This window comes from Carcharhinus amblyrhynchos, chromosome 4 (genome assembly GCF_965287045.1).
Source record: "Carcharhinus amblyrhynchos chromosome 4, sCarAmb.v2.hapA, whole genome shotgun sequence".
NCBI classification, from domain to species: domain Eukaryota; kingdom Metazoa; phylum Chordata; class Chondrichthyes; order Carcharhiniformes; family Carcharhinidae; genus Carcharhinus; species Carcharhinus amblyrhynchos.
The window spans coordinates 49,231,854-49,247,608 of record NC_137327.1 but is presented as its reverse complement, the minus strand read 5'-3'; the positions used below and the strand labels follow the sequence as shown (position 1 = coordinate 49,247,608).

At 43.8% G+C, this 15,755-nt stretch overlaps 1 protein-coding gene across 1 annotated transcript; it reads left to right on the top strand.

Moving 5' to 3' along the window:
- Window positions 1–6,945: 6,945 nt before the first annotated feature.
- On the top strand, window positions 6,946–7,823 carry mt2 (metallothionein 2). The gene is made up of 3 exons (XM_080188128.1): window positions 6,946–7,079; window positions 7,167–7,232; window positions 7,578–7,823. The coding sequence occupies exons 1-3, from the start codon at window positions 7,049–7,051 to the stop codon at window positions 7,667–7,669; spliced, it is 189 nt and encodes a 62-aa protein (XP_080044254.1). The 5' UTR covers window positions 6,946–7,048; the 3' UTR covers window positions 7,670–7,823.
- Window positions 7,824–15,755: the final 7,932 nt, after the last annotated feature.

Genomic DNA, 15,755 nt, shown 5'->3' with positions numbered 1-15,755 from the left:
TGCAGAGATTCAGGTCTGAAGTTGCACTGAAAAAACAGTCATGATTTAAATCAGTTTTGTCACCAATTCAGCACTTTTGGGAGAATCACCTTCCCAAGTCTAAGTTGGCTGGTGGTGTAAAAGGGCCCCCACTCTGTCAGAACCTTTCTGCACAACTGGTGTGCCATCTTTGGGAAGGACACGTCCTCCTCGCGGCCTACAAGGTAGGCTTAAAACCAGGTAAGTTTCAAAATCATACTTGGGCCTCTTTTGGCCAGTCAGTACACCTACCAAGGGCAGGATTTTTGGGCCCCATGCAGCTTGGGAGCAGAAGTAAACAGAGCCCCAAAATACAGATGCCAGCCAGCATGCTAATTTCCTGGCACCATTCCATAGGTGATTTTGAGGGAGGCAAGTTCACAACCTGGCAAGATTGCCCATCCCCATCAGATAGGCAGGCAATTAGACTTGTTCAGGGCATTAATAACAGGTAATGGAGACCAACTGGTATTTTTCAACTGACCTCCTGTGTCCTAACATGACAAGGGGGCAACAGTTCAACTGCCTGGAGGTGGGACCAGCTGTAGTGCCAGTTCTCCTGGCAACCTAGAGACGTTCTCTGCCTGCCTGGGCAAAACACCCTCTCAACTGTTTACCATCCACTGAAGGTTGTGAAAGGCCTAATAGTTGATCCTCCAGCTTCAGATGCCCACTCAATTGCCTTTAATTGAACACGGAATCTATCTCCATGCCACGTAGTGGGCGTAGTGCCCCACATAAAATCCCAAAAAGTGAATGTTTCCAACTAGCCAGGGCCTGATTTGGAACCTGGAAACATTCCCAGCTCCTGTTCCTCACCCACAAAACGAAAATTGAGCCTCAAGTGTTAGGCAATGCAAGACTCTCTCTGTTGTGGGATTAAAAATAAATCAGTGTGTCAAAATCATTATGAAGCCACAATTTTTGCACGTTAAGTAGCCTTCCTTCTTTCAGATGGAGTCTACTTCAAAGACTCAATTCTTGCAGCTGGGAATGGGGTCAAGTTGGTTAAAATTTTACAGCACAGAAAGCGGCCCTTTGGCCTAACATGTCTACGCCAGCCATCAAGCACCAATCAATTCTAATCCCATTTTCCAGTCTCTAATCTTGTAGGCTATGGTGCTTCAAGTGCTCATCTACATGTTTCTTCAATGTTGTGAGAGTTCGTGCCTGTAACGCCCTTTCAGACAGTGTGTTCCAGATTCCCACCACGTTCAAATCTCCTCTAAATCTCCTCCCCTTGCCTTAAATCTATGCCCCCTGGTTATTGACCCCACTACTAAGGGGAAAATATTCTTCTTATCTACACTGTCTATAATCCTTCATAATTGTGTCTACCTTGATCAGCTCCCCCATCAGCCTTCTCTGCACTAAGGAAAACAACCCCAACCTATCTAGTCTTTCTTCACAGCTGAAATGGTCCAGCCCAGGCAACATCCTGGTGAACCTCCTTTGCACCCTACTGCAATCACATCCTTCCTATAGTGTGGTGGCCAGAACTGCACACAGTACTCTACCTGTGACCAAACCAGAGTTTTATATAGTTCCATTATAACCTCCCTGCTCTTATATTCTATGTTTTTTTAATCTTTTAGCCCCTGAACAAGCTGCCAGTAGTAACATAGGCCATTCAACACATCAAAATCATGGCTGATCAGATTGTGGCCTTAACACCACTATATTGTCTTGTCCCCACAACCCTCAACTCCCTTGTCAGTCAAAAGCCTGTCTAATTCAGACTTAAATAAGTTCAGTGGCCCAGCCTCCATCCATGCTTTCTGTGGAAGAGAATTTCACTGCCTAACAGTCGTGAAAGAAGAAATTTCTCTTCCCCATGGTCTTAAATGGGAGGCCCCTTATTTTTGAACTGTGCCACCTAGTTCTAGATTCCTTATAAGAGGAAACACCCTCTTGGCATCCATCCTACATGGGTACGATGGGTATAGAGAGATATGGGCCAAATGTGGGCAATTGGAATTAGCTTAGGGGTTTGAAGAGAAACGGCGGCATGGACAAATTGGGCCAATGGCTGTTTCCATGCTGTAAACCTCTGACTCTGACTCTGCTAATGAAGGTAAGTATGCCATGTATCTCCTTAGCCACTTTATCTACCTCTCCTGTTGCCTTCAGGGATCTTTGGACATACACCCCTAAGTTCCCTATGGTGCTGTGTACTTCCTAATATCTTATCATTCGCTGTGCAATCCCTTGCATTGTTAGTCCTGCCAAAATGCATCATCTCAGACATTTCAGGATTAAATTCAATTTACCACTGTTCTGCCTGTCTATATCATCCTGTAATCTAAAGCTTTGCTCCTCCTTGCTATTTACCACACCTGCAATTTTCTTGTCACCCGTAAACTTACTGATCATACCCCACATTTATGTCTAGATCATTAATGTACACTACAAAGAGCTAGGGACCCAGCACTGATCCTTGTTGGCCCAAAATAGCATTTTAAACCATTCTTTAATCCCACTGTGTCGGGAGAATTACAATCTGCACTATTATCTTAGAGGCATATTAATTCTGAAGAGGCACTGGCTCCTGTCTCTCCCAGTTGTTCACCTGACATCCTTCTGAAAATAAGCATGTGTAGACCAAGCCTTTAAACTGGAGAGGAGCTGTGTGGGAGTGTCTCGATTCAAAGGGTGAAGGGTCCTGCATGTGGACTCGGGAATTAGGGGCGACTGTTTCAGTAAACTTGTACAGGTTAGAAGGGGTTAATGTTCTTTGGGAGTATCTTTGAAGGGGAGAATGTATCTTTCAGGTTTATTTTGTAGGCTCAATTGAAACAGTGTGGCATGGTGGCACAGTGGTTAGCACTGCAGCCTCACAGTGCCAGGGACATGTGTTCAATCCCTGGCTTGGGTTACTATCTGTGCAGAGTCTACACGTTCTTCCTGTGTCTGTGTGGGTTTCCACTGGGTGCCCCAGTTTTCTCCCACAGTCCAAAAGATGTGCCGGTTAATGCATTGGTCATGCTAAATTCTATCTCAGTGTATCTGAGCAGGTGCCAGAGTGTGGCGCCTAGGGGATTTTCACAGTAACTTCATTACAGTGTTAATGTAAGCCTACTTGTGACACTAATAAATAAATGTCACTTTACTGATTGTATGAATAAACACAACCCACTTCACAGTCCTTCCTGTTTTGGGATCCCAAATATATCAGGAGGGAGCTCAAACGGGAGTTAGAAGGGCAAAAAGGGGGCATGAAATGGCTTTGGCAGACAGGATTAAGGAGAATCCAAAAGCATTTTACTCCTATGTTAGGAACAAAAGGGTGGTTAGAGGGAAAATCGGTCCTCTTAGGGGCAGAGGAGGGGAACTGTGCTTAGAGTCCGAGGGAATGGGGGAGATTCTGAATGAATACTTTGCGTCAGTATTCACGAAGGAGAAGGGCTTGATGTCCAGTACTGTCTTGGAGGGAGCTGTAGACCAGTTGAAGGAAATATCCATTACGAGGGAGGAAGTGTTAGGGTTTTTAGGTAGCATTAAAACTGATAAATCTCTGGGGCCTGATGGCATTTATCCTAGGCTGCTTAGGGAGGCGAGAGATGAAATTGCTGGGCCTCTGACGCAAATCTTTGTCTCTTCATTGGACACAGATGAGGTCCCAGAGGACTGGAGGATAGCGAACGTGGTACCGTTGTTTAAAAAGGGTTGTCGGGATAACCCTGGTAATTATAGGCTGGTGAGTTTGACGTCAGTGGTAGGGAAGTTGTTGGAGAGGATTCTTGGAGATAGGATGTATACGCATTTAAGGGTTGCGATCTGATTAGGGATACGCAGCATGGCTTTGTTAAGGGGAAGTCATGCCTTGCGAATCTGGTAGAATTTTTTGAGGAGGTGACAAAAATGTTCGACAAAGGACGAGCTGTTGATGTCGTCTATATGGATTTCAATCAGGTGTTTGACAAAGTCCCTCATGGTAGGTTGGTTGAAAAGGTTAAGGCTCATGGAATACAAGGACAGGTATCTAGATGGATTGATAACTGGCTTGGTAATAGGAGACAGAGAGTAGTAGTGGAAGGGTCTTTTTCTAGCTGGAGGTCTGTCACTAGTGGTGTCCCTCAGGGCTCAGTACTGAGACCTCTTCTATTTGTAATATACATAAATGACTTGGAAGAGGGAGTACGTGGTGTGATCAGCAAGTTTGCAGATGACACGAAGATGGCTGGACTAGCAGACAGTGAGGAGCAGTGTCAGGCAATGCAACAGGATATAGATAGGCTGGAGTATTGGGCAGATAAATGGCAGATGGAATTTAATCCTGATAAATGAGAGGTGATGCATTTTGGAAGAAATAGTGTAGGGGGGAGTTATATGACAAAGGGTAGACCTATTAAGAGTATAGAAACGCAGAGGGACCTGGGGGTGCAAGTGTACAAGTCTTTGAAGGTGGCAGTACAGGTGGAGAAGGTTGCAAAGAAAGCTTATGGTATGCTAGCCTTTATAGGAAGGGATATAGAGTACAAGAGCTGGCGTCTAATGTTGCAGTTGTATAGAACGTTGGTTAGACCGCATTTGGAGTACTACGTCCAGTTCTGGTCGCGTTATTACCAGAAGGACATGGAGACTCTGGAGAGAGTGCAGAGGAGGTTTACCAGGATGCTGCCTGGTATGGAAGGACTGGGTTATGAGGAAAGATTGGGCAAATTGGGGCGGTTTTCCTTAGAAAGACAGAGAATGGAGGTGTATAAGATTATGAAGGGTATAGATAAACAGTGGTAAGCTTTTTCCTAGATTGAAAACAAATATTATGAGGGGCCATGGGCTTAGGGTGAGGGGGGGGGGCGAGGTATAATTTGGATGTTAGAGGGAGGTTTTTCACACAGAGGGTTGTGGGGGTATGGAATGCACTGCCAAGTAAGATGGTGGAGGCAGGCACGCTGGAGTTGTTTAAGGGATACTTAGATAGGCACATGAGCGGATAGAGATGGAGGGATATAGGAGACTGTTTTAAATAAGGATCAAGAGCCTTGGGACGCCCCTGGGAATCAATTGATTCCTATGGACTTTCCAACATATTTTCTGGCTCACTATTTCACTTGGGGATTCCCTTGAATGTGTGTATAAGGATGTGGATGATACTGATGTTTTTCTCTTTTAATCCACAGGTGTTTCGGTCCACCTTGTTGTCCAACAAGGGGCATACACGCGGTGGGTCATGCGAGGGCTGCTCTTGGATGTTTTGAGAGTAGCCTAGTGCTTCACGTCATTACTGTACGCTTAAACTAGACCATCTGATGGGCAACACGACAGCTCAGTGACTATTACTGTTTGCTGTGCAGATACATGGATTTGGGCCAGTGTCTGTGGGAGTTTGCGCATTCTCCCTGTGCTTGCATGGGTTTTCTCCGGGTGCTCCGGTTTCCTCCCACACCCCAAAGATGTGCTCTTAGGCTGATTGGTGAAACAAATTGTCCCTACATTAGTCTCCCCTCAATCTGGTTTCCAATGTGGAGTGCCATAAGCGTAGACAAGGGTCATGGATGGAAGAGGCGACTCACAATGTTAAAATGGCGGCACGGGCTCATTGGGCTGAAGGGCCTGTTTCCCGTGCTGGGTTGTTCTTTGAAATAAGAGTATTTGAAAGTTAGCCAGAATGCAATGCTTTTCAACATTATATCTTCTGGAGAGTATATTCTGGAAACTCCCCAGGTTGTATGTCAGTAAATCTGGACTGGCGGGGGGGGGGGGGGAGTAGTTTTTCAAAATGTTTAATTTAGTTAATCATTCATTTGAGGTTTGCGCCTGCGGATCACGAGGTTGGCGGGCAATGTTTTTTTCGAGACAGATTGGAATAAATATCGTTTTGCTGCTCCCTGCCATGTTTCACTGAGAATTCGGTACATCCTGTGCCTGAGTTGTGAAGTGCTGACACGTTTAAAAATCCAAAACAAACTCAGAAGAGCTGCAGTCTTTCACAACAGTCCAAGGTCAGCAGCACTCAACCACCAAACTGTTCCCAAACATCCCCGTTTTGTGTTGCTTCAATGATTCGTAACTGTATTCCCGTCATGTCTTAACATTTTTCCACACCTCCTGTTACAGCAGAACCCGTGTGGAAAACGTTGGCGCTGCACTCGGGCTCAAATGTCGATGATGTCTGGTTCCCGTCTCTGCAACCCTGGGTCGTGTGCAACCCTTCAGTCATACATTACAACAGCGGACAAAGCGTCGCTTAACTCATACACTTTAATTACTAGAGACATCTGGGGAGGGGAGGCTGTCTTAACTTTCAGATAACACTCACTCGACTCGAGACCCACCTCAATGACCCAAAACAGACCAATTTATAACATATAAGTATTTTACAAGTTCTGTAGAAATATCATTTAGATCCGAAACCCTTGTTTCATGCTAGACCTGAGTTTATTCAGCATTTTCTGTTTACATTTCAATTTGTAATCGATTACTTCAGAAAGTTGTAACTAATAAAACGGCATAGTCTTGAAAAGAGGGGGCACGTGTAAAGAGTTGAGTGGAGAGAGAACCTGAATTTTCAGATAGGAGCAAATAAATCTCTTCCTCCTGGCCCCCCCCAAAAAAAAAACTGGTTAGCCACCTCCCCTTCCCCCCTTCTGATGGTGAGTGTAAGGGTTTTTATATACCCGGCACGCAAGCAATGTTGTGGGGCGCATTGTAAATCGCTAATGCGGTTAGTTTTCCTGGCTGCACACGTTCCGGAGACAGTACCGGGTGCAGAGGGAGTGCACTGAAGTATGTGCGAGTCGGTACAAGCCTAACTATCCCTTGCAGTAGCCCCCTTGGGTAAACAGTGCAGTTGTCAACAGCGCTTCCCGCAGCTGGCGCCGGGCCCAGTTTTTTTGCACACAGCGCCGAAGCTGACACCGTGTGCAACAGCACGCAGCTTTGCGCTGGGTTTATAGTTTGCACTCGGGGCTTGGAGGCTCGCCGGCCACCCTATAAATACGGCACAGCGGCGAGCAAAACGCAACAACTTCGACTGGATCGAAAAAAGTTGAATTCGCCAGAAAACAACCAGAGGAAAGCTGACAACATGTCTGACGCACCTTGCTCGTGTGACCTGGGTAAATGATGTGACCACATGTTAGTTAGCAGCTGTTTTCGAGTTTACAAACCTGCATGTTTGTAATTATGCTTTGTTTGATCAACAGGAGGGTCCTGTACCTGCGGAAACAATTGCAAATGTAAAGACTGCAAGTGTACATCGTGCAAGAAGAGTAAGTGTGTCAGATCTGAATGAGTTATCCGTTCAGAGCCTCAACTGGGAAATTTTAAAAATAAATTTATCCTTGTAATGTTGGCTCATAGTGAGGATTATCAATAGGTTATTGTGTGTGTTGGAGGGGAGTGATAGATTAAGGATTAATTGGTTTATCGTGTATAGGGGAATGAGTTAAGGATTATTAATTAGTTAGTGTGAGGGTAACGGGCTATTTAATTATTTCTAGATAACTTCTACATCTCACTGGGTACCCAGTGCCCCTGTTTGGCGACGGTCTCTGTGTGTAACCTTGAAATAGTGTGTTTTGGGCTACATCTTGTTTGTTTTTTTCCCTATCCAGGCTGCTGCGTTTGCTGTCCCGCCAGCTGCAGTAAATGTGCTCAAGGATGTGTGTGCACCGGAGCCAGTGATAAATGTAACTGCTGTCCATGAAGATGGTGAACCGGAGACTGTTTTGTTTTATTTTATAAACTTGAACTGCTTTTTTTAGTCCTTTTGTATAATTTAGAATTAATATTTTAATTGTTTTTTACTCTCGGACACATTAAATTGCATCTGATTAATAAATTCTATTTCTAAAATTCAACACTCGACTGTTGTTTTGTAAGTGCCGTGAACAGCAGGGTCACAATACACACAAGGTACTCGAAATTAAAGAAAATATTTTCATTTAACTCTGACATAAACAGCATCATTTCAGTAAAAATCGAATTCTTTGGCGAAATCTAGTTTCACCTGATTAGTAATGAGTTTGGGAAGAATTAAAGCATTTTTTCTTTTAATTGGCGTTAGGATGTTTTAGTATTTTCAAATAGTGCTAGAGCGGTTGTTGGCACTAATACCTCAGCGCCAGGTTCAATTCCCAGCTTGGGTTACTGTCTGCATAGGTTTCCTCTGGGTTCTCGAGTTACCTCCCGTAGTCCAAAAATGTGTGTTAGGTGGATTGGCCATGCTAAATAGCTCCCTTAGTGTCAGGGGGACTGGTAAGGTCAATATATGGGGATAAGGCTGACTTGTTGAATTGAATGGCTTTCTTCTGCACTGTAGGGATTCTATATTCTGACTCCTTGATCCTTTTGAACAAAGGCAATCCAGACCAAAAGTTTATAGTTACACAGGATTTACAAACAAAGTAAAAGTAAGACACTGGAAATCTGAAATCAGAAAATGTTGGATAAACTTGGGCAGCAAGTAGATGAGAGAAAGAGTTAATGTGGTGGGGGGGTGAAATTTTCCAGTCTCTGAGCCATGTATTCCTAGAGAGCAGGAAGTTGTGTGCTGTTTGCTGGCAGCAGGTTTCTCTGATGCTGCTACAGTCAGTAGGATTTCCCATTGATGTCACCCTACATTGCCATAAAACCCACAGGAAGGTGTACACTGCTAGTGGGACCAGAGTATCCTACCAGTGTGAATGGCTGGAGAATTTCCCCAGTGTTTCGAGTTAGACTCTTCGGAGCTGAACGTGATGTATTATAGAGTTGAGAGGGAGGGGAACAGGTCAGGGATGGGTGGGAACTAAGGAGAGATTAACATGGTGAGGAGACAAGGCAAAGGGGGTGTTAATGATAGCATTACATTGAACAGTTACAATGTTGTGCTTGACCAATGCTGCCTTTATCAAAACAATAAATAGTAACTGAGTGCCAAGGACTTCTTATCCCAAGATATTGTGTACCTCGTTCATAAAATTAACGTAAGTTTATTACATGACTGTTCAAAGTTGACATTATATAAAGTGCAAATCAGTTTCTTTCAATTCTACATTTCAAACTATGGTTAATATTTGTAATATTGTTAATATGTCAAGCAGACAGCCACAGGGCTTTTACATACTTCCCAGTCCTCTGGTAGGAAGTGGCCTTTCCTCATTGAGACTTTGCAGCAGCTGCTTCAGGCTCTAGTATGACCCTCAGTACGTAGTCCTGCACTTTGGAATGTATTGGCCTGCAAAACGCAGCCATGGACAGCTTTTTGCTTTGAAAGACCAACAAGTTGCAGGCAGGCCAGGGAGTATCTGACACTGAGTTAATGATTCCCCAGCAACAGTTGATGTATATCTCAAGTGCATCCCTGGGAACAGCCCATAGACCATGGTGTCAGCAAGAAGCCTCAAACAGACCTTTGCAGAAGCACATGCTAAAAGGAGGGAGACAATGTCCCTTCCCCATCACATCTGCATAAAGTGGAATACCCTCAGCTCCAGGTGGAGGTAATAGTCTCCCACCACTCCCTGCAGTGCCTTCCCCACTATTGATTACCAAAGACTGTTCCCGTAGATTCACAATCACAACAGGTCCCCCAGGCTGTGGCCTCCTGACACTAAGTCTTTGCTCCTGCCTTGACACCTGGCAATCAATCTTTTTGGCTGGAAATCTGAATTTATTTACTTAACTGAATACCTACTGATCTATAGCTCAGCTTTGCCAGGATCTTCACTGACTACTGGGCTCATCCTTCCTGTTCCATTAATAGCAGGGCAATATGTCTATCAATAGAAAATTAAAGTAGAGTCCACTTTACGTGGCAGTGTTAGAAATTCAAAGGGTCAGTACAGCTCAGAAGGAGCTCATTTGGTCCATTGCATCCACTGAACCAGTGAAGGTCACAATGCTCTGGAGTATTGTTAGTGATTGACCAGTCATCCAGTTTCATTACGCAGTTTGGATGGGTAGTTCCTTGGAATTGGGATTCTTCCCATTTGGCTTCAGAGAATCCTACAAGGCAATGCCATGATGGATGGGATGGTCCAGGCTGAGCAAGAAATGGGATGCCATGAATAAGGAGTAGAAACTCCCTCCCTGTTGCATATCACAATGATATGGAGATGCCAGCGTTGGACTGGGGTAAACACAGCAAGAAGTCTCACAACACCAGGTTAAAGTCCAACAGGTTTGTTTGTAGCAAAAGCTTTCAGAGTGCTACCCCTTCATCAGGTTCTATTCACAAACAGAGTACAAACTCAATTTACAAAATAATGGTTGGAATGCAAGTCTTTACAGATAATCAAGTCTTAAAGGAAGCTATATGAGTGGAGAGAGGGTTAAGCACAGTTAAAGAGATGTGTATTGTCTCCAGGCAGGACAGTTAGTGAGATTTTGCAAGCCCAGGCAAGTCGTGGGGGTTACAGATTGTGTGACATTAACCTAAGATCCCAGTTGAGGCTGTCTTCATTGTAAGCAGAGCTTGGCTATCAGTCTCTGCTCAGCCACTCTGCGTTGTTATGTGTTGTGAAGGCCACCTTGGCGAACGCTTACTCGAAGATCAGGGGCCAAATGCCCATGACCGCTGAAGAGAACACTTTTGCCTGGTGATCGTCGAGCCGTGTTCATTTATCTGTTGTTGTAGCGTCTGTATGGTCTCCCCAGTGTACCATGCCTCGGGACATCCTTTCCTGCAGTGTATCAGGTAGACAATGTTGGCCGAGTTGCAAGTGAACGTACTGTGTACCTGGTGGATGGTGCTCTGGCTTGATGATCCGGGTTGCAGAGGTTGCTGTGGCAGGGTTGTATGGTGTCATGGTCACTGTCCACCTGAAGGCTGGGTAGTTTGCTGCGGACAATGGTCTATTTGAGGTTGTGCGGCTGTTTGAAGGCAAGAAGTGGGGGTGTGACATTCATCTTCATCAATGACATGTTGAAGGCTCCGGAGAAGATGTTGTAGATTCTCCGCTCTGGGGAAGTGCTGGACGATGAAGGGTACTCTGTCCACATGTCCCATGTTTGTCTTCTCAGGACAGTGGTCCTGTTCTTGGTGTGCATGTAGATGGTGTATCAAGCAGCATATACTGCAGTTCAAGATGGCAGCTCACCACCAGCTTCTGAAAGACAATTAAGGATGGGCAATAATTGTTAGCCTAACATCCTGTAAATTAATATTAAAAAAGTTATTTATGTTGTTAGGCTGTGTGGTCTAAACTGGTTAAATTCCAGGAGTATCCCATTCACTCTCTACAATCCCCAAATCTTTGCTTTTGCCAAGCTCTACAAATTGGACAAGGAAACTTGCTTGGATTTAGGAACTGTTAAATGTGGCAATGAACCTTTGCATACTCAGACAACCACCTGGCTAGTTCTAAATGTCAGATGAACACAGGCTTAAGTTTGCCTGTGGTGTCCTGCCACTGTTTAATAGTCTGTTGAAAATCAACATCAAGGCTCAAATGTGAAGAACAGATTCTTGGACAAGGTACAGGAGAGCAACCAGAACCCAAAGCTGCCTGCAGTCAATGCATGGAGAGGAAGACAGAAAACAGACAGAAAAATAAAGAGGAAGTTAAAAAGAACAAAAATGAAATCTAGTAGGTAAAATGCATAATATTTCAAGGAAGGTTTAACTAAAATGAATCTCTCAATAATCGATCTGCTAATATTGATTGATAAAGAAGAAAGTTACTTTCAGTGGCTATTGAGAAGATATCCTGGGACAACCTATGCCAATGGAAATCTTAGTAAACAGCGGAAAGAGTAGAAGGCATGACATGACTTCCGTGCTTCACAGCTATGTCAAAAGGTTTGGGATGAAGCAGTTTCCATTGTGATTGTGGCAAAAAAAGTCATTATCTCTAAGCTTTCACCCATGTCTGGAAATCAAATTCTGGAAATATATCAGAGACAGTTCTTCCAGTGAACTGTGGGAGATGTTAGTTTGAAACATAGGTGAGGGAAGAAGTAACACAAGTTTTAGTCACACTCACTTCAGGAGAACCCAGCAGCTGCTCTGCTGATGAAGCATTATGGTCTGGGGCTTGGTTCAAGGAGAGTGGTCTGTGCTTTTGGAATGAAATTGTTTGAAGGAATTCCCCAAGACAACTCATATACCCAAATCCACATAGATGCAAGATTTTATTAAGATTGACACAGTTTGCCAATGAAACATCAATCATTGCCCTATAAAAATAATTTTGAGAAGCTCCTTGAAATAGTTACATATTTCAAGGCACTATACAAACATTAGTACGATAGGAAAGTGCTAGTGTATAGGATATTTCTTTAAGGGCTACCTGATAGCTTAATTGACAAAGGCACCGTCTAAGCTGGAACTCAGCTGTACAAATCAAAAACATCCTAGTTTTAAATCCTGACCTGTAAAAAATGCTAGTCTCAGCCAAAGCAATGGGCAGGTACACTAGAGATAGGGAAAAGCAGGATGGCCCAGCGTTCCCACTCCAGATCACTATTCAATGGCCTCCTTTGTGATAAAGTCTTGGTGTTCTGGCCATTTTAGACATTTTTGCACCTAATTTACAGATGATTCAACTATTGTGATGTAATTACATATTTTTATTCAACATAAACAAGATTTGATCCTTGCAGTAGTTGGGCAGTCGATAGCAAGATCGAGTCATAAGTTATATTACCCATTATACCCTGGGTAGAGGGTCTGATCTCCTTGAGTCTACCCCTGTTGACCTGTGCCCCAGGTATATTCACCCAGTTGACGTGACACTTGTGGGATACCCGAGTCCTTCTCTGAGTCCCAAGGTTGAAAGTTCCCAAGCTCCTGACTAAAAGTTGTCCTTGGGGAATCTCTTCCTATACTTTCGTTATAAGAACATAAGAACATAAGAAATAGGAGCAGGAGTAGGCCAACTAGCCCTTCGAGCCTGCCGTACATGGTACATACTTTTGCAATTCGGCCAACGTTGTCTACCTGATACACTGCAGGAAAGGATGTCCCGAAGCATGGTACATTGGGGAGACCATGCAGACTCTACAACAGCAGATGAATGAGCAGCACTCGACAATCACCAGGCAAGACTGTTCTCTTCCTGTTGGGGAACACTTCAGCGGTCATGGGCATTCGGCCTCTGATCTTCAGGTAAGTGTTCTCCAAGGTGGCCTTCATGACACACGACAGCGCAGAGTCGCTGAGCAGAGACCGATAGTCAAGTTCCACACACATGAGGACGGCCTCAACAGGGATCTTGGGTTCATGTCACACTATCTGTAACCCCCACGACTTGCCTGGGCTTGCAAAATCTCACTAAATGTTCTGTCTGGAGACAACTCATATCTCTTTAACCTGCGCTTAACACTCTATCCATGCACATTGTCTGTATCTTTAAGACTTGATAACCTGCAAAGATTTGAATTCCAACCATTATTTTATAAATTGAGTTTGTGTCTTTATATGCCCCTTTTGCGAACAGAATTCCCAATTACCTGACAAGGGAGCAGCGAGCACTCCAAAAACTAGTGGCTTTTGCTACCAAATAAACCTGTTGGTCTTTAACCTGGTGTTGTGAGACTTCTTACTGTACTTCATTATACAGTACAGCCTGACAGTATCTGCTTTCCATTCCTGGACCTTTATCAGTTTGTTAATGTACCAATGCCATTGCCTGGATTAGCGAGAAGAAATGATGTCCTTGGCACTCAGTTATCTTGTTTGAGACTCAAGACATTAAACGTTCTTTTGTCTCTTATCTGGATCTGTGGAGTTTTACCAATTAGTTATCCATGTTCATGCTCTAGGTTCACACATAAGAATGATCACTTGGGGAAAGGCCACAATGTAAAGCTTTTCAACCGAGGCAGACCGAGGGCCCAGTAACTGCATAATAACCTCGGCCTGCATAACTGTGTGCTAATCTGAAAAATAATAGCACACAGTAAAATCTGACGTATGTATATAGTTTTAAGATCTGAAATGTGATTATTGTAATTTTGTGTAAATAAGTATTGTGTAGGGCTGTAAAAATGATTCTTTTTTGCACTGTTTGTAATTTTTCGATCTGTTGTTTTGCAATTGTCTATTTGAGAGTTTTTTTTAATGAATAAAGTATATTTTTGAAATTAAAAAAAAAGAATCATCACTTGGGAAAGGTGCCAGATGGCAGTCAGTTCTGATGGGACAGTATCCCAGCATACCTACAGAAGAGAGATAATGAAGAATCAAAAACATTTGATCTTTCCCTTTGACAGATCTTACCCTATCATACCTCAACAACAAAACAAAGGCTTTTAGCAAGTGACTGGGAAGGCAGATCTTCAGCACTATTTGATTTGATTTATTATTGTCACATGTATTAGCATACAGTGAAAAATATTGTTTCATGCGCACTACACAGACAAAGCATACTGTTCATAGAGAAGGAAATGGGAAAGTGCGGAATGTAGTGTTACAGTCATAGCTAGGGTGTGGAAAAAGATCAATTTAATGCAAGGTAGGTCCATTCAAATGTCTGACAGCAGCAAGAAAGAAAGTGTTCTTGAGATGGTGACCTCAGACTTCTGTATCTTTTTCCCAACGGAAGAAGGAGAAAAGAGAATGTCCAGGGTGCATGGCGTCCTTAACTATGCTGGCTACTTTTCCGAGGCAGTGGGAAATGTAGACAGAGTCAATGGATGGTAGGCTGGTTTCCGTGATGGATTAGGCTACATTCACAACTTCTTGTAGTTTCTTGCAGTCTTGGGCAGAGCAGGAACCATACCAAGCTGTGATACAACCAGAAAGAATGCATTTTATGGTGCATCTGTAAAAGTTGGTGAGAGTTGTAGCTGACATGCCAAATTTCCTTAGTGATCTGAGAAAGTAGAGGCGTTGGTGTGCTTTTGTAATTATAGTGTCGACATGGGGGGACCAGGACATGTTGTTAGTGATCTGGACACCTAAAAACTTGAAGCTCTTGACCCTTTCTACTTCATCCCCATTGATGTACACAGTGGCATGTTTTCCTCTACGCTTCCTGAAGTCGATGACAATCTCCTTCATTTTGTTGACATTAGGGAGAGATTACTGTTGTTGCACCAGTTCACCAGATTCTCTATCACACTCCTGTACTCTGTCTCGTCATTGTCTGAGATTTGTCCCACTACGGTGGTGTCAACAGCAAACTTGAAAATTGAATTGAAGGGGAATTTGGCTGGTTGTGTTTATCACCCATCCCTCTTACTCTCTGATTGGCCTTTCTCCTTGAACAACTGCAGTCTTTTCTGTGGGGGTTCCTCAGTTTTCACTGAGTTTATAAGGAGCTTAGTAAATAGTTATGTATTAGAAGAGGGTTCTTCACCAAGAAGACAAGGTGGCATAGTGGTTAACACTGCTGCCTCACAGTGCCAAGAGCCCAGGCTCAATTCCAGGCTTGGGTGACTGTGTGTGTGTTGCACATTCTCCTCCTCTCTGCAGGGGTTTCCTCCTACAGACCAAAGATGTGCAGGTTAGGTTGATTAGCCATGTTAAATTGACCCAAGTGTCAGGGGGATTAGCAGGTTAAATATGTGGGGTTACAGGAATAGAGCCTGGGTGGGATTGTGGTGGGTGCAGACTCAATGGGTCTAATGGCCTTCTTCTGCATTATAGGAATTCTATGATTCTCTGAGACTGTAGCAAACTATTCCTCTTGATTATGCACCCTTAAATCTAATCTTGTGGTTTTGCAAAGTGCTAACTGAATGTCCAGGAACTGACACTCCATCTTATTTCAGAGATAAAGTGGTCGCAAGCTTCACTCTGATGTTGCGACATGGGCAGCATGTCCTAGTCTGCTTTCTGCTATGTAAGTAGGAATTGGAGAGAC

Coding starts and splice junctions, on each gene's coding strand:
- mt2 (XM_080188128.1), top strand. CDS start 7,049: ATGTCTGACGCACCTTGCTCGTGTGACCTGG. Junction 7,080..7,166: donor ACCTTGCTCGTGTGACCTGG/GTAAATGATGTG, acceptor TTTGATCAACAG/GAGGGTCCTGTACCTGCGGA. Junction 7,233..7,577: donor GTGTACATCGTGCAAGAAGA/GTAAGTGTGTCA, acceptor TTCCCTATCCAG/GCTGCTGCGTTTGCTGTCCC.